This window comes from Embiotoca jacksoni, unplaced genomic scaffold (genome assembly GCF_022577435.1).
Source record: "Embiotoca jacksoni isolate LCO1_2020_lvr unplaced genomic scaffold, fEmbJac1.0.p SCAF_36, whole genome shotgun sequence".
Taxonomy (NCBI): Eukaryota; Metazoa; Chordata; class Actinopteri; family Embiotocidae; genus Embiotoca; species Embiotoca jacksoni.
This window is the reverse complement of record NW_027185388.1, coordinates 2288008-2311692: the sequence shown is the minus strand read 5'-3', so window position 1 is coordinate 2311692 and position 23685 is coordinate 2288008. Positions and strand designations below refer to the sequence as shown.

Genomic DNA, 23685 nt, shown 5'->3' with positions numbered 1-23685 from the left:
CCGCACAGCCAAGGCCCAAAGACGACAAGTGTGGTGATTAAGTCATTAGCTGCATGAGTGGAGAAATATGTCAGCGTGCCCTCTTAAGACGGATGGAATTCAATATGAGAATATGAATTTGTTGGGGTTGTAAAAATCAGTCATACGGACTGAGGAACATTTGCACCGATAGATAGCATGAAAACATGTTCACATACGCAAAACAGTCCCAGGGGCAAAAACAAGTACACACAAAACATGCATGCACATACACACACACACACACACACACATGTACATAGAGGCGGGAGCAGATGAGCCCACTGTACTGTGGGCACATGAGCAACTGTGGTTGCTCCATAGGGGATGTTCCCCGTGGCCTCGACATCTGAATGCCGCCATCTTTGCGTAACTTCTATACGTACACACAAAAGGACGTCACACTCACACGCCAAGACACACACTGATATTCATAGCGTCACGGATCACGCGTCCTCTCGCTACGCATTGTAAGCGATGAAAAGAGGCACAGAGGCGACACACACAACACGCTCACTCAGGGCTCAGTTAGCCCTTCGCCGGCAGGCTCCGATGGGTGCGCAGAGGTCGGTGCCAACCGCCGATGACTTGGCGAGGTTTCGCTGCCGACCACCCTTAGGGACGAAGCCTCAGTGCCAACGTCTGTATGAGCGCGAGTGAGAGGAACAACGTTTTGAGCCTTGCAGCGTTCAGTCATACGACATTGCTCTGTGCCAGAATATATATTTTAAGGAAAGACGTCGTGACACACAGATGATGCAGCATGCGTGTCATCGTACCAAAACACCATTAAAGCTGTGAAACAGCTGTCAGAGCTGTGAAGGCTGATGAGCAACACCAAGTTGGTTTGCAAAACTAAAAAAAACAGACTGCGGTACACAGCCCTAAATTTGGCTTCTTTTTTTTATGTCGTCACCTTATCCTATCTTTTCCCCTGTTTGTTTTGATTAGTTTCTCTCTTTTGTTCCAGTATTGGACAGATATTTACCTCTCATGGAACCCAGAGAGCTACCCCGGGGTTCAGAACCTCCGCTTCCCCTCCAACATGATATGGATGCCAGACATCCTCCTCTACAACAGGTGGGTTACTCACATCTATTTCTGTTTTCTATTTTCTCTTGGTCCTCATGCTGAATGACAAAATCAGAGAGCTTCATATCAAGTTGGAGCAGTGGTACACATGCTTTTTGACTGTGATGTGAGTAAAGAAAATAGTATATATATGACTGGCCACATTCACGGGCTGCAGACTTATTGTGAGACGGTGGAAATCGGTCACATCGTCATGAGCTGAGCATCGAGTCAAACTAAACTGTCATATTCAGACTCTCAGGATGCCAAGATCACTTCCTGACAACATAAAGCGCCATCCTGGACCACATCAACAAAAGACAATGAATACGATCTGAGTCCACCACGTATACCAAATAAAAATAAAACTGTTAATGTAGGTTTTCTTTCATTACATTTTTAACTTATTTCTTAATGCTTTTTTAAGTCTTCTTTTCCTGCCTGTGTTACTGTTAATGTCCTCTGACTGTGTAAAGGTACATTTTTATGCTGTAGCTGATTGTAAACTATCAATATGGTTTGTATTATTTGTATCATTTATTTAATCAAGAAGCTATTGGCAGTTTTTCCTAAATAGCAGAGAAAATCTGATTATAAAAGGAAAAAAAAAAAATATATATATATATATTTTTTTAAATTTTTTTTTTTAACTAAAATTATTGATTTTTCTTCTAGCAACATTTTACAACCTTTTCAGTTTCTTTCTCTGCCGAACCTCAGGAACAGAGATCTGATGTGACATGGTCGGTGTTGGGGCGACATTGGTTCTCCTGTACAGACTTTAAGCACTGATTGGCTACAAAATAACAATCCAGCAATTTATGTTAACCAGCAATTTAAGTTTTAGCCAAATATTCATTCAAAAATTGAACAAGATAGCAAAAAAAGTTATTGAACAGAAAGTTATATACGATATTTTATACTATCACATTAAAATGAGGTTCTCAGGCATTCCCTGGTAAATTTACTGGTAATGTAATCTGCTCTCCACATTTACACAATTCCACTACTTTGAACTGACAGCGTGATGTATTGTTTCACCATTCTGCATTTAAAATCATCCACATCGTGTAGATTCACTCTTGTGGATTAGAATGATGATTTAATAAAGTTTATTGACTTTAAGCAAAGATAAAGTTAAGACAGCCAACATAAAGAAAGCTCATTTTTGCTGGTAATTACATGAGTAGCTCGTGGCCAGCAGACCGATCAGCGCAGTTGACTTCAGTTCACTTCCCCTCTGCTCTTTTCTTCTTCTATTTCCACCAATTTGTTTTCTGCTATACATGAACGGATACTCTAGATTGACGGAGGTTCGTTTACCCAATAACACAGTGGATGGAAATATTCCCCACAGCAAATTTCAGGTCTGGTTTCCAGCTCGGTTTAATGAGATGATTGAGCCGATTCCCTCGGGGAGGACGTAAACCGTGGAACTCCCAGCGGGGCTTTGCATCTGTTGCTAGTAATGTGGAGTCTGAGTACTGAAAACACGGTGCCAAGTGGCTGGAAGTGTCAACAGATAGCCTCTCATAAAACACTACCATTATCCTTCAGCTCGAGGAGAATAAACAGAATGTAATCTCTCATAAATGTATTTATTTATATGCAAAATCTTACTCTTTTCTTTGAGTTCCCCCTTTGAGGTATTGTCATATAATTGTATAGCAGCTTCACGCTCATTGAAATCTTGAGCGAACATCCATCTGGCTGGACTCAGTTCTTTTTATACCTTTGTACGAGAATTGGATGAAAGAGAAATAATCTGTCTCTGAAGCAGCTCCCTGGTTTCTTTGATTCGGCGACCAGTGGAACAGAACCGGTCTCCTTATTCAACCTGTTTGGATGGAGACGAGGCTCTCGTGCCCGTTCTCCTGCTCGGCCAGATTTACAGCGATACAAAAGAAATGAGGTTGCTAAGGTGTTTCTGAGCTTGATTTCCACAATGTGGTCTGGACCTGCTTTGTTTGGTTTTGAGAAACAATTGAAGGACCTCCCAAGACAGGATTGAGGACTTTCCAAATTGCTTTTGGACCTTTTCTGTTGCACAAATTTTCTCCTCCAACACTTTGACACATTTATAGACAGCACCCAGAACATTTACCTTTTTGCAAGAAAAGCTGTGACATAAAATCACAACAGTAATACTCCAGTGTGCCTCGATGTGGCACATATGAGAATTTGACTTAAAACCTACAGAAGGTTTATATTACAAAGAACAATAAGAGAGGAAAACATAGAAGTAAAAAAAAATATGTTTACCTTACAGATAAATCTGGTGTTTGTCTCAAACTTCTTTTGGCTCTGGAAGATTCTGTTTTTTATTTCCGGGCCTGCAGCGACAAGATTGATCCATACATTAGATAAAATGCAGTAAGGAAAAAAAAAAAAAAAAGTCAGATGCTGTAAAGTCTGTTATCAGGGTTTTGCGATGGCTGGTGTTCAGTACAGTTTATCAAGTGATGAGAGACAGTTCTTCCCTTACTGAACATATATCATAGTAATATGCAAAGGGGTACAACTTCAGGAAATACTGAGGTGGTATTTGTCTACTGCTCCAGTTTGTGGGACTAAAACAGAGAGCGGAGAGCCGAGGGGGGAGAGATTGTTTGATTGTTGACCGTTGTTAAACTGTCATGTACCCAGCGAAGTATTTAACGGGGGAGTAAGATGTTTTAAATGCATCGAAGCCTCTCATGCCTCGTCAGAAGCACTCAACCTTCTTCCTCAGATATACATATACACAGAACTCAAGCTTGTAATGGGAGAAAAGACAACAGGCGACCAGTCAGAGATGAGTTTAATTGATGGCGTTGGTGTTTCAGCTCCTTCGAGGTAAAGGAGGATTCTTTTATGAGGGAGAGATCGTCACAGATTTCCAGCTTGGCTCCGGGTGTGTGTGTGTGTGTGTGTGTGTGTGTGTGTGTGTGTGTGTGTGTGTGTGTGTGTGTGTGTGTGCACGAGAAGGAGGGAGAAAGGCGGAGAGAAGCGAGACGTTTGGCGATCCAGCAGGAATGATACAGAACATTAAGCAGCTTACGGTGGGGATCACAGATCACAGACGATAATGAAAATACAGTTGTGACACAGAGCCAGATTGGAACCGACACTCTTTACGCATTCGGAGTAAAGAATCACTGTTTATACGAAGCGAGAAGAGAGATGCAAATTACGAGATGAGATGAATCTGTACTGATCTCCGTTGGTAAAATAGGTCAATGCAAGAGCGAGACCTCGGTACAAACAGAAATACACACCCAGCGCTGGAGAGGCGTGAGAGGAGGCGACTTCTGAAGCAGTTTGACCATCTCGTAACCCGATCTGATGGTGTACAGACCGACTTCAGCCTTTTGGGAAAAAGGACATTGGCTTTCCCTTCATTTGAATATGCCAGTCAAACAATCGCGTTGGGGTTCACAATGCAGAGATCTTAAGAATATATACATATATATATCAGGGTCGTCTATTATGTCTAAGATGATGCGGTGAACCTTTTACTTTGTACCGCTCATGACAAAAGATATACAATTGGCACCATGATAAGGCTTCAGTGTTGTAAAACCTTGTGTCAGCGTTATAAACTGCAGTGCCGAGTTTTGCTGTTTGATAAACCTTCAAATTTACGGACCTCTGAGTCAAACTGCACTTCTTGGATCTTATTTCATCTCACGTGTACCTAAAGCAACAATTTATTCTGCATGTAGAATCAAGTGCAACACAATGAAAGCCCTTGAGAAGAGACCAAATGTGTCTCCTTCCTATTTGCATGACTCACTGTGTTTTACCCTTTTACGCTATTTGGATTGTGCTCTTCCAGAAACGCTGTAAATGCTCGATGTGGTTGACACTTCATATGAACTTGGTTGTTTCGAGCCTAACCGACAACCTCTGGATTAAGCAACATTGCTTCGGGTCCCCTCTTTGCAGCTCGCTTGGTACCATGTGAGCCCACCGCCCACGCAGCTCGGTGTAGAGGTCTCGGCCCTGCCGGTCATGTTGCAGGTGATGGTAGGAACCCCGGAGGACCGACTTGTGACTACGAAAACTGGTAACAGGGAATGTCAGCTGCAGGTTTAGAGCAGGAAGTAAACTGGTACGAAGGTGATAAGCCTCCAACTGAATGCTGTTCTGTTGGGGTTTCCTCTGACAGAACAAATGGGTCGACTCTCTGTGAATGGATTCATGGAGATGAAGGCTCTGACTGTTGTTTATGCCTCTTCAGCAAACTGCCGTTCAAGGGATTTGATCTTCCTGGAGTTTCTAACTCGGCTTCAGAGGGGGATCCTGCCGGGGGACTTCCTAACAGGCACACTTTTTGATCATGAAGCAGTTTGTTTTCAGCACCTCTGGACAAAGATCAATGATTGACTTTGACGTTATTTCATTTGCATAGAATTTGTATTTCGATGTACAAAATGTAGGACAGTTTGTTTCTTTAGTCCAAAGCTGAGAATGTTGAATGAAAACACCAACTGGTGGAGGGTCTGAAAGGTAGACAGCTCTCTGCTTTTCAGATGAATAATACAGAAGCCATGTTTTTCTGTCTGTGGCATGATTTTGAATATTTCAGCATCTAACGTTTTGATACAAAAGGACCGTGTTCTCCACCTTTATTGTGTTTCTTTTATAAATAATGTGAACCATCTCATTGCAAAACTGCTTTCTTTACTTTCCTCAACCAGGAGCATATCTAGGTGATAATGTGTTAACGCATTCTGGAGCAATGTTTTCACAGGAGTGACATGTCAGTGTGGATTATGCTGTTTCATTGAGTCGCTGAATAGAAAAACAGGTCTGTATGTTTTGTGCTGCGCTGTGAGAAATGCTTTTGTAGAATTCAGTAATTTATCCATTTGGAAGAACAGTTTTCAAATGGGTTTCGCAAATGATCTCACTTACATCTCCCATTTTCTCTTGGTCTTTATCTTTACTGTTTCAGTTTATACTTTGGGCAACAATTATTGCAAATGTGTTTTTCATTCAACAGCTCACATCTCAGAAAAAAAAAAAAGAAAGTTAAACGGTAAAAGAATCCCATTATGGCCAAACTTTTCCATTGGGATTCAAAGCCTTTATCATGACCTTATCTCATCCTTATCTAGCTAAATGCTATTACGTAGCATTTACTGTATACAATGGAGGAGAGTGATTACGGCCGTTCCAAAAGTATTCTCGCAGCCTCTTTGTTTTTTCACCCTCTGTAAAGTGAAAAGAGTGATTAGATTTGAATGATTGATGGGGCGGCTGGAAATCTGCATCGGGTAAAGCTTGTCCTGTTGTACGCCTCCCGGGCAAAGTCCCAGCACACTTTACTAAAATTGATGTTCTACCCGTCGGACAAAAAGGCTTCAGGAAGAGTTAATGTGTGCAGCTCACAGTCTCCTCATGCTTCCAATCTCATATAGGAGCCTTCTGTAAGTGGTAGAAACACACTAATGGGCGGAAACAAATGATGGTGCGAGTCAAGCTTGTTTGGCTTCGGATGAGCATTAAATTATCTTTTAAAATGAGGTGCGTTCAGTCTACAGTGTACCAATATCTCATGGGGATCTCAGCATAGCAAAGGTATTAAAATGTATTGGGCCTGTTATGAATAAATACAAATAACAGTAAGTCTTTTACTGCTTAAATACTTCTGCTGAGGAGGTTATGTTATGTTACCTTAGGCAAATGGTTCCTAATCTTAACCCTGACCTTAACCTAAACCTTAACCTTAACCTTAACCTTAACCAATGACAGCAGGGAATCCTTCCCGCCGATCCCATCTAGCATTAGCTATTTAGATGACAGATCCACATATTAAGTTTCAGGCAGAGCGACAGCAACAGGATGATATATTTTCCACTACTGAGTGACCATGAACTCAGTTGAAAGTTTTAACAGTTTATTCTTCGACAAAGCTAAAAGATTTCTGAACAGAATTCTTTCTCCAAACATCTTAGACATCCTTGGTCGATATGGTCAACGTTTGTAACCTTGTATTTGATTGCAGATTCTAATTGAAAATTCAAAACATTTTCTATTATGAGAGAAGAAATCTGAAGGACTGTGAAGCCCTGATGGAGGGATGAACTCTCTGGGCACATTTTAGTGAACAAACAATACGTAACAAAGTATTTTTCCCCTTTTTGTTTTCGATGAATGAAATTTTGACATTTCTGACACGCTTCTTTTCACTGAACTGAATGCAGACAGACGCTTTATATCAAACACAATAGAGTCCTCAACATTTGCAATTACAGTGTAAGACTGGCCTCAGACACATAATGCACATCATTTGTTTTTATTTTCTGAAACAGACTTTGAAATGTCGTCATGTTCTAGAGATGATGATTTTGTTCTCTGTCAATTTGTCTCTCAATGTTGATTTAGTCCGGAGATGATTGTGAAATGTGTCGTTTGACTTTTGTTCCATAAACCCTGTCTGTTTGAAGGACGTCCTGACGGCAGACAACCATGTTTGTTTGAGATGATCAGTGAGATCAAACACCGTCTGTCTGGATGTACATTAATCCGCCTCCTGCTGTGTCACCTTCACGCTCACTTGCTGTTTATTCTCCAGGTTCATCTTTGTTGTTATCTTTTCCCTTTTTCCAGATTACTCCGATTCAACTTCATGGCTTCCGCTTCTTTCCTTCCCTTTCTGTCTTTCTCACCGTCTTTCTGTTTTTCTTTTCCTTTGGCTTATTCTTCAAACCTTTCATTTCTATTTCTGATGTCATATCCCTCCACTTTTATCTCCGCGTAGTGCTGATGAGAGGTTTGATGCTACGTTCCATACAAACATTCTGGTCAACGCCTCGGGGTCCTGCCAGTACATCCCACCAGGTGAGACATTAAATATATGCTCTGTCCTATCTCCTATATACCTATATATATATATATATATCCTATATATCCCTTTTACTGCTGTACCTATACACATTTGCTGCGTTTAAGTAAAGTTGTATTTACCGTGTCATATTTCTAATTGCAGAGGTCCTGGAAGTTCATTTTTCTTATGCGGTTAAGTTAATATATTTTAATTTTAGTCATGTAGATTTTGTCTTCATAACTTAGATAATAGCCTACGTCTGAGGAAAACGTTGCTCTTTCCAACAGCCATCTTTTCTCCGTGCTTTTGCTTATCCTGCGTTACGTTACGTCACCAAACACTATTGAAACAATTACACAATAACCTATACAAACTAGAGATCGATAGATATTTAATTTTTTGTAGTGAAAGCTGATTATTTCATCCTCAAATGAAAAGCATGGTGACTGCTGTGCTTGCAACAGTCCAGCAGTGAGGTAGCGAGGTGAGTGCTGAGTTACAATAATCTGATGTGATGCATCAGGGGCACTTTGGTTTAAAGGTTGCAGATTGACGTGACTTGACGAGACTTTCGACCTCACATGTCAACATACTGACAGGGAGCGCTTTATTAGGAACACCACACTAATACCGGGCGGTGCCTCAGTTCTTTGTTGCATCCCAACGTTATCTGTGTTACTGTAGCTTTTCTGTCAGCTTGAACCAGTCTGGTCAGTTAATTGCATAAATGAGTGGGTTTACAGGTGTTCCTAATAAACTGCTCAGTGAATGTATGTTTTTGTAAAAAGGGCATTTTAAAGATATTTTTTTAAATAATTACTTTGTCAGTCATTATTCTAATCCCATAACGAAATAAAGTAAGGTTGAGTTTTAAAATGTAACTTTTGACAACCCTTCTCCAGGTATCTTGAAGAGTACCTGCTATATCGACGTCCGGTGGTTCCCATTCGACGTGCAGAAGTGTGACTTGAAATTTGGCTCCTGGACCCACAACGGTTGGCTGCTGGACCTCCAGATGATGGATGTCGACATCTCCACCTACATACCCAACGGGGAGTGGGACCTTGTAGGTAAGAAGAAAAACAGGAGCGCAGTAAGAAACATTCAAGAAGATAAAACCAGCATAAACATAAAAGGAAATCAGAGACTTGGTCCTCCTGCTGTCTCTGGCTGGTTTTCATTCACATTGCTTTTAATAAGAAGTTTTAAATACCGCTAAGCTTTGAACTTCTTTTTAAAGGTCTTTGTCATACAGCAAACTACATACGAAAAGTTTTCTGCATGGTGACAAAAGGTGGATTAAGATATGGTTTGATGGATGATGTGTAGATTCATCAAAGTGAGTTTAAAAGACTGACAGATGGGGTCTCAACCTCAGCTCCACCCCCTCATGTTTTCCTCCAGGCAGTTTGTCAACTAGTCAGTGTGATGCATCTCTGGCAGCAGGTGTTTCAGCTGTGTCGACCTACTTGTAAGATGCCGTTCTCACTGTCTATCAGCTCCAATTGAAAGAGTGCTGTAGACAGCCTGGAGAATATTGCTCAGCGCAGCAGTATCCGACCCTTCAACAAACCCTGCCTTTGACAGCATTCCTGTACCAGGCAGGTGGTTGTGAGTTTAAATATTGGACCTGACAGGTGGACTGTCAAAGCTCCAAAATATATCCAGTTGCTCTGTAAGTTGGAAAAGCACTTTCAGTAAACTGTCCAAATTGATACCTGATAGGGTTTTGACAACCATCAGGAAGAAGAGTCGGACATTTTGTATGAATATAATCAAAAGCTAATTAAACCATGCAAGTTTAAATAAGTGTAATCAATAAAGTCTGAGACATCTAATCTCTTCCTAAGAAACAAAGGAAAAGAGAGAAAGTTCAATATAATATAATAAAGGTGATAAAATACACACTTTCTCTCTTTCCAATATTCTAATTCCCCATTTTTTTTTACCATCTTCTCTCACCATGTGGAAATTATGGAACTCATATTATCTGTAACCTGAGTTTGGGGAATAATCAGGTGCCAGCAGAAGAATTTACATTAACAGACTTAAACCTACTTCCATTCAAAGTGCACCCAGCTGGCTGGGGGAGGGGGTTGGGGAGCGGTTGAGGGGGTTCATGGGTGTGTGTGCGGTGACAGCTGGCCCAGGAATGGTTCACTTAATTCAGGCACAGCCAGGCGGCAAGCTGGCCAAGAACACACACTGTCCTGGTGCCTCAGAACATACCCGTGCCGTGCCAGGACACACACACACACACACACACACACACACACACACACACACACAATACGAGGTGAAGGCATCTGCAGGTCTGCAATCCATCAAATGAATAGATAGCTAACAAAGGCCATTTCTCTTCAGCATCCTGGTGACAAAGTTTAAATGAAATGAAATTGAATCTCTGCAATTGATTTAAATACAATTTCTATAGAAATGGATGAATGAACACACACACACACGCACGCACGCACGCACACACGCACACACACACACACACAGTGCTGATTGTATCATCCCCGTGCTTAAACACTAGGTATAACTAAGATCATATCGTTTGGCTGATACAGCTGTATAATCATGTTTGAGCCGTAATCAGGACACTTCACGCTGATTTTTAACCACCACTGATTGTGTGCGACTGTGAGCCTCAAAGGACTCACACATACACACAAACAGATTGTTGATGTTCAGATAACACTACCTGCAGTCCACTTTAAAATGACTGCACGTATGAGATCCATCAAAGTCGAATCATTTTGACGCACAACTGCTCGAATACACACAAAAGAACACCTATCTTTATTGTTATTTGACTCTGATTAGGCGAAGGTGATATTGAGCCAGATTAGTTGTGTAAATTTAATATGCCAACAAGAGAGATAAAACCCCGGTGATTAACACGAGGGGTGAATAATATCCAGGACTGTTTTTGTAGATATACTGGTGTAATGTGAAGGTCGGTCACTAATGGGCTTTACAGATTTGGACTTTTCCTTCTACAGTACAGACAACGCTGCTGATAACAGTCCAACATTTAAAACTCAAACCAAAAGCATGGACAGACGGACACATGCAGAATAATTTTAAATCCAAGGAGCACTTTTTTAAATGAGAAACGTGTTTTAAATGCAGATGAAGCCACACACATGTTGTTCTCTGAGAGGAAAGTGGAAGGAGAAGTAAAGGATTGTGGGTAATCTCCAAATCTGATCATTTGGACATCAAATCTAAATTCGACTACTGGCTCACTGTTACTAGTATACCTCATATATATATGTATATATGTAGTTTATTGAACTATTTATATATATATATATATATATATATATATAGTATGCAGTATACCTCAACTTTATGCTGGTTTTAATCCACATGTCCAATGACAGATGCATAACTCAGCCTACAGATTTAAAGATTTAAAGATTTCTCTCAAACAAGTGGATCCATGTTTTGAAATGACATTAGAAATGACAACGTTTCCTCGGGAGCTCCGACTCTCTGTTCAGGCTCAACACGTCAATAAGCTGTGCTTTATTGTGGTTTTATGTCGGCTAAAATGTATTGTTAAAGACAAGGTGAAACAAACACATTATTGTATTATATGAAATATTAAATCATGACATCCTTTATGTAGAGAATAAATTCACGCATAAGAACATTCGCTTTAGTTTTTCAGCACATAAAAAGGTAAATCAGCCGTCCCAGCTGTGCATTAATGGCTTATTTTACGATGTCTATAAAAGAGATTTAAGTCACGCAGAGTTGAGAACAGGACTTTTATATTGTAGTTCAGTATCTCGGACTTCTAACCGTCCGTCCCCCCCCCACCCACGTCCTCATGTGTCCCCCAGGTGTGCCGGCGAAGCGTAACGAGCTGTACTACGACTGCTGCAAGGAGCCGTACCCCGATGTGACGTTCACCGTCACCATGCGCCGCAGGACTCTGTACTACGGACTCAACCTGCTCATCCCCTGCGTCCTCATCTCTGGTCTGGCCCTGCTGGTCTTCCTGCTGCCGGCCGACTCTGGAGAGAAGATCTCACTGGGTACACACACACACACGCACGCACACACACACACACACACACACACGCACACACACACACACACACATTAACACAGAAGGATAGTGATTCATGATAATAATCCTACATGTAGACATAAATATAAATATATGTATATATATATATATATATATATATATATATATATATATATATATACGCCCCCCCCCCCCCCCCCTCTGTGATCTCAGCCCACCAGACCCGCTATCGCTAAACCATTTATTTGTCATTGCTCTATGCTAATGCTGACATTACGGCTGCGAATTTGCATTTGTGCTGCATTCTTTTCATTAGCAGATGAATTAACGCGACACAGCAAAGATAATCACCTGGACCTGAAAAGGCCAGCTTGTTTCAAAATGCCATTCAGTGAGACGCTGAACACAAAAGAATGAGAATCCCCTCGAGGGAGGAAAAAAGAGAATAAATACTCCAAAATAAACCCACAGCTTTTTTTTGTTTTGTTTTGTTTTGTTTTTGTTTTGAAGCGACCAGCTGGATTTATTTTGAGTTCACTCGAGTCACAATTGAGGAGAAACGAAGACACGTGATGAAAGAGTTGATCTTCTCTGTTTGCGCTCGTCTTTCTTCAGGCATCACGGTGCTGCTGTCTCTGACGGTGTTCATGTTGCTGGTGGCAGAAATCATGCCCGCCACTTCAGACTCTGTTCCTCTGATTGGTAAGACACTACTCTGCTCCGATTATTCTTTATTTTGGGGATTACATGCGTTTAGAAGCGATTAAAAAGGAAGAAAAAACCCCAAAACATTTAAGGTCGGTGACAAAATGATGGAGGGAAACCTGCCAAACACTTCACTGTTCCAGAAGCACAACCCCGTTTCCAAAAAAGTTGGGTTGCTGTTTAAAAGTCAAGAATGCAATGATTTGCAAATCCCATAAATCCATATTTAATTTCAAATACACCAAACACAACATATCGGATGTTGAAACTGAGACATTTTTCTGCTTCATGAAAAATATCTGCTCATTTTGAATGTGATGGCAGCAACACGTCTCTATTAAGTTGTTTCAGGATGATATTTTGCACTGTGTTGCATCACCTCTTCTTTTTACAACACTCTGTAAACGTTTGGGACCTGAGGAAAACAATGAAACAATATCATTTCTCAGTTTCAACATCTGATATGTTGTCTTTGGTCTATTTTCCAATTTAATGTGATTTGCAAATTATTGCATTCTGTTATTACAACATTTAATAAAGCTTCCCAACTTTTCAATTTTTTTTTTCCCAGAATGCTTCAATGACATCTTTCCAATTTGACATAAGACAATTCAGAATCCGAGGAAGTGCTTCACTTTCAATGATTGTTTTGAAAGATGATGCCACTTTTTCAAAAAGCAAAATATGTTATTTTCCAGGAAACCTTCCACCTTCTACCTAAACATTCTCTGCTGCAGGGAGATTCATGCAGGATGAGCTGCAAACTGCTACGGGGGGGGGGGGGTGTCAGTGTGGAGATTTATTTTTCTAATTAACTGTGCAGACAGACAGATAACTTCGGGAAAGCTGACAGTCGCAAAGAATGAGTTACCCTGGCGACCGCTGACCTCGATAAGCTGAGGTGTCAGAGGAGATATTTACACCTCGTGGTCACACCGCTGGGCGGTGAGGTGGGGTGGGTGGTGCGGGAGGGCTGTACGGATGAGGTGGGGTGGGTGGCGCGGGAGGGGCTGTACGGATGAGGTGGGGTGGGTGGCGCGGGAGGGCTGTACGGATGAGGTGGGTGGTGCGGGAGGGCTGTAGGGATGAGGTGGGGTGGGTGGCGTGGGAGGGCTGTAGGGATGAGGTGGGTGGTGCGGGAGGGCTGTAGGGATGAGGTGGGGTGGGTGGCGCGGGAGGGCTGTACGGGTGGGCTGGTGGGTGTTTGCTTCCTGATGCAGAGTGAGAATATCGTGCTCGGTGTTAAAACCCCCCCCCACCGAGGTGTGATGACTCCCCGCCGACGAACCAACAAACTGACTCACTTGACGACACTCATTCGAAAATACTAGTTTTTTTTTCCCTTCTATGAAGATAAAACGATCTTTTCATTTGACCGGTGCATTTCAGACTGTATGTGCGGTCCTTGTCTGGGATCTGTGATACTGAAGTGTTTCCATTCCTCTTCCAGCTCAGTACTTTGCGAGCACCATGATGATCGTGGGCATGTCAGTGGTGGTGACCGTCCTGGTTCTACAGTTCCACCACCACGACCCCCACGGAGGGAAGATGCCCAAATGGGTAGGTCATCAATATTTTGTTGTTTTAAATAGACGTATTACTCTGGTAGGTTGTGCGTTGTTCCAATGAGCACAAGTTGCTCCGAGCACCCGTACCGTAACACGACAGATAGCCACGCACTTACAATCCTGGCGGCGACGAGCTGGACCGGTTTGGTTGGAACACGACACGGTGCTAAAATGTTAAAAACACGAGTCCATAGTCCATTTTCAGCGGTTATCTTCATTACAAGCAGACGGAGGTAGCTCAGTGTTTCTATTTATTCAGTTTGAGATCGTCATATCTGTGAGTACTCAAAGTTATGCCGGCAGAATGGATATGTTTCTCATCACTGATTGGTTGGTGAAGCTCCCATTAAGAAATTGGCTTCAAAATGTAGTTAATTAAAGAATAGTGCTTTCAAATATTTACAATGATTGCAATTTTTGTGATATTAAATTTTGTTTTGTTTTTTTCATTCTTCCTACACCTCCGTCTTCCTCGCCTCTTCCTCCAGGTGCGAGTCATCCTCCTCAACTGGTGTGCTTGGTTCCTCCGCATGAAGAAACCCGGAGAGGAAAGCAAAACGTCCGTGAGCTCGAGCGGCCCCCCCGACGTACAAGTACACCCACTCCGCCCCCCACCACACCAGCACCAGCAGCATTCAGATGAGCACCATCCCGGGGCAGGCGCCCACCCAGACCACCACCACCACCAACGGCAACATGAACATGTACTTCGGCTACCACTCCATGGGCACGGACAACCCCGCCTTCCCGCCGGGCGCCGATTCAGGCATGGCGGTGTGCGGCGGCGGAGGAGGAGGAGGAGGAGGAGGCAGCCACCATAACACCTCCTCCAATGACATCTACTCGGACCAGACACGGACTGTGCTGCTGGAGCGGGTGCCGGAGATCTCTCAGATCCTGGAGGAGGTGCAGTACATCGCGCGGCGCTTCCGCGAGCAGGACGAGGGCGAAGCCGTCTGCAGCGAGTGGAAGTTCGCGGCGGCGGTCGTGGATCGGCTATGCCTGGTGGCCTTCTCGCTTTTCTCCATCATCTGCACCTTCACCATCCTCATGTCGGCTCCCAACTTCATCGAGGCCGTGTCCAAAGACTTCACATAAAGGCCGACGTCCTCCCTACTCCGACAGGCGAGAAAAGGAGGCAAAGCTAACAGTGGAAACCCCGACGCGGCGAGATCGGCGCCACGCGAGCCTCCCCGACGACGACAATGTGAAGCCACACAAGTATTTAGAAGTTGTTGTTACTGTACATCAGTACCAAACTTTGCCCTCTCTCTCTCTCTCTCTCTCTCTCTACATATTTGTCAGTGGTTTATGGTTTGGGGTGATGTGATGTTTTCTCTCCTAACGTACGGTACGCCATCCGTGGAGGCCGAGACCACATGCAGAAGTTCAAGATGTAGAAACTCACACTAACGCACTTTTCATCCAAGTCACCGACGCACCGCGTCATTTACCTGCCGACACTTTTTTAAAAAAAATAAATAAATCTACATTTTACAGTGTAATTTGATTTAAGTTGAGATCAAACCTTTTTTTCTTTTCTTTTTTTTTGGAACGTTGTTGGATTTACTGAGTAACTGAAACACTGAACATCACACTTCTCTTTGAACTCCTGATTATTCACATTTTAGGTTGATAGACCGATAATTTTGTTTTGATAATTTGATTATTCGTTTTCTATATAAAATGTCCGTAAATAGTAGAAAATGCCTGTTAGAATTTCCTGAGGTGACTTTCTTAGATAGTTTCACTTGACCAGCGATCCAAAACCCCCAAATATTCCTGTTTCTAGCATTTATAACGAAAAATGGCAATGAATTACTGAACTTTAACATTTCTACCGTGTCCCTTTCTTTTACACGTATGTATTCGTCTGCTCGTCACTTTCAACCTTCTCGACCTTCCAAGTCCGTCTCATTATGTGATCTTCCTTTTTTTTTAAAATTTCTAACCACCAGTTTTCTTCGTCCCCTTTCTGCACAGCTCAAACCCAGTTTCTACATTCATAAATATGACCGACGAGAGTTTTAACAGTATCTGTAAATGTCATACGTAACTGACATTTACAGTGTTTTCTCTTTTAAAATCGGTTTATTAAACCCTGAAGTAATTCCAGGGGAGGTTTTTCTCTTTGCCTCCATCTCTTACAATAATAATCCAGTTCATTTAGTGTTGTTAGAAGACGATACGCTCCATTTGTAAATCACTCACATTCATTCACAAAGCATTTGTCTTCTGAGAGTAAGTCAGTGTGCATCTGACTCTTGTTTGGTGCATTTTGAGGTAAAACTCTCGATGACGACGGGAGATCGGAGCGGTTGGAAAGACGATGTTTCTAAATGTGTTCCGTGGAGTTTTGTTTGGCTCTAAACACTCGGGGAAAATTGAATTCACGCTGTTGCACTCGATCGATGAGCCAAATCCAGACGGATAGCTGCCAGCTGTCGGCCACCTTTCGTCACACCTCGACACTGTAAACCATTTGTCTCTTCCACTGCTGATGGACTCACAGGAAAAGTGACTCGTGGTACCGGGAAGTGTTGAAGAACGTTGCATCCAATAATCTCTCCACCCTTTTCCTTTTCTACGTCTAACCGGGGATGTGATGTTTACATTTGGTTTAACGGTGCCAGTGTTGTAATGTTCGAGGAACAGTTAGACAGAGTTAAAGCGGATTAATACCACGCACGCGTCCGTGGGGGAAATATGAAGCTAAAGTTAGCGGCGCTCTTAAAATAAACGCGCCAACCACCATTTTGCAATAGCTAGCACGTGGCTAGCTCAGCGCACTTGTTTCCAGTCTTTACGCTAAGCTAACTAGCGCTCACCCCGGCTTCAAATTGAACTGACAGATACGAGAGTGCGATCGATCTTCTCGTCTAACTTTTGGCAAGAAAGGAAATCATATCATTTCCCCCCTAAGTTGAACTATTCGGTCGGTTTGTTGTTGCACGTTGCGTTCGTGTTATCGTAAGTTGAAGGCGTTGAAATAGAAAAGGAAGCAGCGATGATGGTTTTTACGTACAGAAGTGGCGAGAGGAGTCTCTGCTGCCGCGTAACAGATCCAGGAATCATGTCAAACTTTGATCGCGACTCATCTCGGAGAATTTTAACAAACGAGACGCAACGACTCAAATGAGACGTGGGATGAAAAAATGTCTTCTGCAGACGTGTGATGGAGAAATCAACGTAAAGCAACCTGCTCAAATATCAGTTTTGCAAAAGGTGAAATTCTTTTTGATGGATGTTGAACTTTACACTTAAAATGAGGGTGTGACCGTTTTTTTTTTTTTTGTTTTTTTTTGCCATCGTATGCTTTTTAGATTTTTTTTAATTCTTTTTTTTTTAATCACCATTGTTGTATTTTGGTCAACTTGAGTGTCTTTTTTTCTTTGTGGTTTGTGCCTCGCTGCTCGGTAGGATTCATTCTCCTTTGAATAATGTACACAAATGCTCACTGTACGTGACTTTTTTTTTGGACAAAAAATAAAGGAGAAATGTTAAAAATAAGTGTTTGCATGTGAGTGGTTGACACACGACAGTTGTCTCAACAACAACCCAAAACCATCAGAATTGTGAACTATTGTAGATTCTGGAGTTGACTGGCTGATTACAGGTTGTCAGGCAGAGAGTTGACAGCTCGACATCTGATGGTTTAGGATTGTATGTATTGTATATTATTGTTCCTATAGTTCTCTAAATGTCACATTTTAAAAAAAAAAAACGTTTTTCAAAAGTCAGTTTTAATGTTTCCCCCAATTAGTTTTAACCAAAGAATTTGACATTTTGCAAAATACATATATTTGAGAGTTAGATGGTAAAAGTTAGGATTCCTCTCGTGTGCAGTAAAGAGGAACTTCTGGCCAGCAACTATTTAACGTAACATACAAACAAGACCGCGCATAAGCAAGCTAGCCTCTTTCCAAAGGTAATCAATTCTGCCTGAAAGGGAAAAACGTGTAATTCACTCCAATGCATTATTACCAGGTCGTGTTTCCAGGAAGGTTTTGTCCAGCAGGCCGTTTCCTTCTGCCTCTATTCTACCTCTTGCTTCATATTAAAAAAAAAAATCGTATCACAGTGCGTCTTCTCACTGTCAGAAAAAAAGCGAAAGTATGTATTTCCCAAAAAATGTGTGTGTACTGATAAAAAGTGACACTTTGGAGCCTCGAGTTCGGATTTTGGCCGTCACCATTGAGTTATTTTGGAGCCGGGAGTGACCGTATGTGGACGAGCTGGGGAGGAGCGACGGAGACTGACTATATGATACCTGACTGCACCACAGGCCTGTCAATCAAACAGACACGCCCCATTAAATACCACTTTTTGAGGTCTAATTTCTCATTAATAATGGGATTATTTTCAGCTGGACCGCCGGGAAAACTAATAAGAAGAAGTGAATTTAGCTTTTCACATGAGAGAAGTTGAATGGGAGACTATGGAGCTTACGCAATCCTGGAGAATAATGTTTGCTGTCCTTGGTGGCAGTGTTGGTGCCAGGTCAGCTGGAACATATGTCTGTGGACATCGTGCAGTTAGTATAACGTAAAGCTTACACACCTGCACCTCCTGTGAGATCTATACAGTCCTGCGCTTTGTACAATTATAGCTTCCACGCAAACACCCCTTCTGGTCCTCAGGTGGGGACTCGGCGCTGGTTCAGACGGTGTCTGACCACATGAGTAACGCTCTGGCACGCCTCTGCATGGTGCCAACCTCAGATGCTCTCCACTATGACCTGTATGTTGTAAACTGTACATCGGGGTCTCAGCCTTGGCATTTATCCTCTTTGAATCTGACTCTGAACTATAAACTCTAAACAGACCAGGACCCAATTTGTATGGTAAATCGACGCTGGAATATTTTGGGGATTTTATTATGAATCCATGCAGATGTTCATTGGGAAGCCATTACTTTCGATTAAAAAAAATAGTTTTAACATTTTATGAATTATGTTAATTTATGCTCAAAGCAGCAACGAACTGTGACGTCACCCGTTGGTTTGTGAACGGCCGTTATGAAACCTGCAGTTCGGATTTTCTCCAGCGCCATCTTGCTAGTTCGGAGTGGTTTGGAGCAGGAAGTGACCATATTTGGACGAGCTGGGGGAGGAGCCAGCAGTGGATCTGACTGGAAACCCAAAGATACTACGTCCCGCCCACCGATAGATGTAACCTGACTGCACCACAGGCCCGTCAATCAAACACACGCCCACAAAAACAGGTCTTTTTAAGGCTTGTTCTCTAAATAATGACGTGATTATTTTCAGATGGACCTCCAGAAAACTAATAAGGAGGAGCAACTTTTGCTAACAACACCAACATAACTCGTGGAGAAAATGTATTGACTTCGTATTTCTTGAGACTAGTTAATTGGAAGTCTATGGCTTTTTGGAACCGACCTCCGGTGGCGCTCGGTGGTATTGCATCTTAAAACGCTTCCACATCGGCCTCATTTTTCAGACCAGGAAGCTACGAACACTTGTATTTACGGTCTGTGTGCCAAATGATAAATGAGAAGATGGACAAGCACTTAATCGACCCTGAATTTGAGAGTACAACCGGCAGCTGTCGAGCTCAGCTTCCATAAATATTGGAAATTCTGAAATGTTTGAGCCATTCCATTTCACTGAAAGCAATCAAGATAATATCTGAGTACGCAGCCAAAAAAAAACTGAAAGTCACTGCCGGGGTGGAACTTTTAATGAAATCTGTTGAATAACCTGTTTGACCCAGACAGTCTGATCTGATGAATGCAAACACTCCATAATCACACCTTTTCTGTTCAGCACAAAAGGCTGCTGTCAGCACTATTACAGCAAATTACACATCGCCCTGATGAGAGCGCGGCGCTGACCCGCTGTCAGTCTGTGCTTTTCATGAGTACAAACATGTCGATTAGTTGTCAATTATTCAATATTGAGAGCTTTCCCTGTTGTCCTGCAGCCACGATGTCTGCTTCATGTCTCAATCGTTAATCCCCCGCCCCGCTCCTCTCGTCCTTCTTATCTTTCCCCCTTTGAAATGAAACAAAACACAAAAAACAAGATACCTCCATTTTTCTTTGGACCCATCTGCATCAAACATCAACCGTGCTCTCTTCCCTCTGACTTAATCCACAGGGATGAAAGTGAATGTCTGTGTGTGTGTGTGTGTGTGTGTGTGTGTGTGTGTGTGTGTGTGTGTGGGATGATAAAACATTGTTAATCTGGTTTCAGGGTGACTGAAGCATATAATCTCATTTCCTCCTTCAATCCCTTTTCACCCCGTTCTTTACAACTTGTCTCCTAACAACACGTATGCAGCAGAGTTCATGCATATTCAGTTATTCATAGGGCATAATCTTAGCTCATAAAATGACCGATTGGAAGAAAGGAGGTTAATAAAGGAGGTTAGGAGGTCGGTGCGAGTTGCCTTCGATGATACAAAGGCAGTAGAAACGTATGCATGAGTGCAGTCATTGTGTGTGTGCTCTAGTTGGAGCGAATTACACAGAATTAAAACAAAAATGAATTGAAGTGAATGACATGCATCCCCAAAGCAAGGAAAAAAACAACAACAAAAAAAACATGAGGAGGGTTTAAAAACATAAACCTATTTTCAGGTTTCCACTATCTGTGATTAAATCTGCACCGAGGTGAGATTAATGAATAAATAGGAGCGTTTTACCTCTGACGGGACGTTTCCCAGTAAAAAGCTCCCACAGAGCCGGACAACTCATCACCATTTACAGCTTTAGGGAAGCGGGTTACATGACGTGTGCTGCGTCGGCCACAGCTCCCAAAACCTGCACAGAAATAGACAACAGGGAAAAAAGAAAGCGTGAAAGTGAACTAGAAATGAACAGAAAAAGAGTGATAGACAGTTACATGACCCAGAAAATGTTTAAAGACGCTTTCCTCTTTTAGCTGAATGATGCCATGAAAAACCTCCACGATGTCTGTTTCACCTTTAACTGTATTATCTGATATTACATGCGTAAACAATACCATAAAAACAAAACACTCTTTTATATTGATTCATTTTGTGTCTAATTTCTATACTGACTTCATTTCAGTGTAAAAGTCGTTTGTTCCTTGTTACGTATCAGCTGACATACATAACGATTTGATATCTGCAATAAGTTAATATCAGCTGATTTGTATGACATTATGAAAGATGCATAATAGAAAAACCAAAACAGTGAAGTACAATAATGCCTCACGTGAATGGAGGATTCACTCGATGGGTAAAATCACACTCTGGACTTCTCTACTTACCGACTTCATACTTCGAGTGGAGGTGAATATTGTATATAAAGGTCACGGTGTATAATTCTGAGGAAATGACTCCTCTGTTTTGCTGAGAATTGGTGTAAAAATATCTATCTTGTCCTTCCTCCTCTTCCTCCTCCTCCCCAGGTTGACGTTAAATATAATGTTTATATATGCTGCCACCAGAGCGGTAAGGTATGGGGAGGCAGTGTGTGTAGGTGTGTGTGTGTGACAGAGATGGAGTGTGTCTGCACTCTGCCCCAGTACTGCAGTGGTTGTACTTGATGTGTTTGGAGAACCATATTTTATGTTTCTTGCACTGCATGCCCTAAGTGACACAAATAGGCTGCTGATATGTATGTGTGTATGTGTGTATGTATGTATGTTGTGTGTGTGTGTATGTGTGTGTGTGTGTGTATGTGTGTGTGTCTGTGGTGGAAACATTTCATCATTTGACGATCATCACTCCTTGTCCTGCCTCAACACATCCCTCTTAGCTATCTTTAAGTTTTTTTTTTCTTTCCGTTTGTGAACCATTAACATCGACTCAGCGCCGTGGACTCTCCACTGTTCATCCATCTACTGGATCTCCTCTTCCGTCCACCCCTTCGTCTCCCCGAGGCTACATGTGTACTGTAACATTCAGTGAGCACATTCGTCCGCTGACTTACCGCACGCTGTGTCGTATATGGTGTTTATAATGTCTCGTCTTCAAAGATCTGGACGTGTACCTCGCCACTCTTATCAAGCGTCAGCAGGGAGGCACTTTGCTGCTGCACATAACCGATATTAATCTTCACGAATTCACAAGCCGATAGATCAGTCGGGGTCTACCTCAGAAAAGGTTTATTACACCGCGTGTGAAGTTAGTGCACCTTCAGCACCTCACGTCTGTGAAAATCTTCATAAATACTTCAACAAAAGACACAAAGTTAATTGAAAGTTGTGCATAGAAGTGTGTATGTTTCAGTCCTCATTTCAAATTCTGCTTTGTCCTCGAATGAAAACTTAATCATCCAACTGGCACAGTAGCGCCGAGGCTTTTGATATCCAGTAGTCGCTGGGTTGCTGTGATGGAACCATGACTGTCACAACAAAATTAGTTGAGTGACCTAGAGAGAGAGAAAAAAAAACGACGGGTGAAGAAAAAAAAATATCAATCAATCTTTTCTTTTTAACATCGTATAGCAGTAAAAATGACCTTCCCTTTCCCCCTAAAACTGAAAAATATAAACCTGTCCGTTCATTTTTTATGAATATGTCATGGATTTAAATGTAAAAATATAAACTATGATCTAAACCCGTGTGTGAGTGAGGCTGCCTGTGTGGGTGCGGTATGTACCGGTGGTCGACAGCGTCCCGGCTCGAGCAGACGTCTTGTACAGGGGAGCGTGGTAGAGGTCCGGCTCCGGCACGTAGTTCTGCTGCGGCTCGAAGTGAACTATCGGCAGCGCGCTGTTCATCACCCGTGGCAACGCATCCTCGATCACCATGTTGACGTCGTCCCAGCGACTGGCGTCCATGAAAATGCCGTGAACGAGAACACCATCCTCCGGCTCCGGCAGCTGTTGAGTCCACAAACGAGACAGAGGACGGTGGAGTCAGAAGAATAGAAGGATTTGCCTCAATATGATGTGTTCAAAGTTATTTATTTTTGAATCTGAGTCCACAGGGAATTAAACTGTGTATAACAAAAAATATTATACCAGTAATAAATGATTAATCTCTGTTCCGTTAAATATGAAAACCAGCCATCAACCTGGAAGCAGCTGTAAACTAAAAAATATGACTTCTACCAACATAAATGTAGTTTTTGAGTCAATATATATCAGACTAACAGTTATTATGCATTATATCTTCTGCTTGAGCCATTAGACTCATTAACATACTATGGAGAAAAAAATGGCACCAATCAGATGAAGAATTCAGAATCTTAAAGCAAAAACCTCTTTTTTTTTTTTTTTCAGTACCTCATCATCCATGTCCAGTTTTGCCGTGTTGGCCAGAGAACATACAGCCTCGCTAACAGCGACCTCATCCCTGTACGTGGGCACCATGTTGAAGCGGAAGTTGAGCTCATCAATGGGCAAATTATAAAACCGGGCGTGATTCTGCAGAACCCCTACAGGCCGGCAGGAAGAGGAGAAAATAAAAAAACATTGTGTCATTTTGCGAAATGTAAGTTTGTGAGTTTGGAGTTAATAACAAAATA

The 23685-nt window shown here is 42.2% G+C and overlaps 2 protein-coding genes across 2 annotated transcripts in view; one reads left to right on the top strand and one right to left on the bottom strand.

Moving 5' to 3' along the window:
• Positions 1-17872, top strand: part of chrna8 (cholinergic receptor, nicotinic, alpha 8) — a 38124-nt gene extending 20252 nt beyond the window's left edge. The window contains 8 exon segments of the mRNA XM_069165949.1: positions 989-1098; positions 7838-7917; positions 8806-8973; positions 11758-11952; positions 12564-12650; positions 14104-14213; positions 14710-14808; positions 14810-17872. Of these exon segments, the coding sequence (XP_069022050.1) occupies positions 989-1098; positions 7838-7917; positions 8806-8973; positions 11758-11952; positions 12564-12650; positions 14104-14213; positions 14710-14808; positions 14810-15319 (1359 nt within the window). The 3' untranslated portion in view covers positions 15320-17872.
• A 4461-nt stretch (positions 17873-22333) lies between these two features.
• The window catches only part of dnah6 (dynein, axonemal, heavy chain 6), a 51970-nt gene continuing 50618 nt past the window's right edge, over positions 22334-23685 (bottom strand). Inside the window, exons 80-82 of the mRNA XM_069165903.1 lie at positions 23444-23595; positions 22816-23038; positions 22334-22585 (exon numbers count right to left, since the gene is read on the bottom strand). Coding sequence (XP_069022004.1) covers positions 22482-22585; positions 22816-23038; positions 23444-23595 — 479 coding nt within the window. The 3' untranslated portion in view covers positions 22334-22481. The remainder of the gene's footprint in view (positions 22586-22815; positions 23039-23443; positions 23596-23685) is intronic.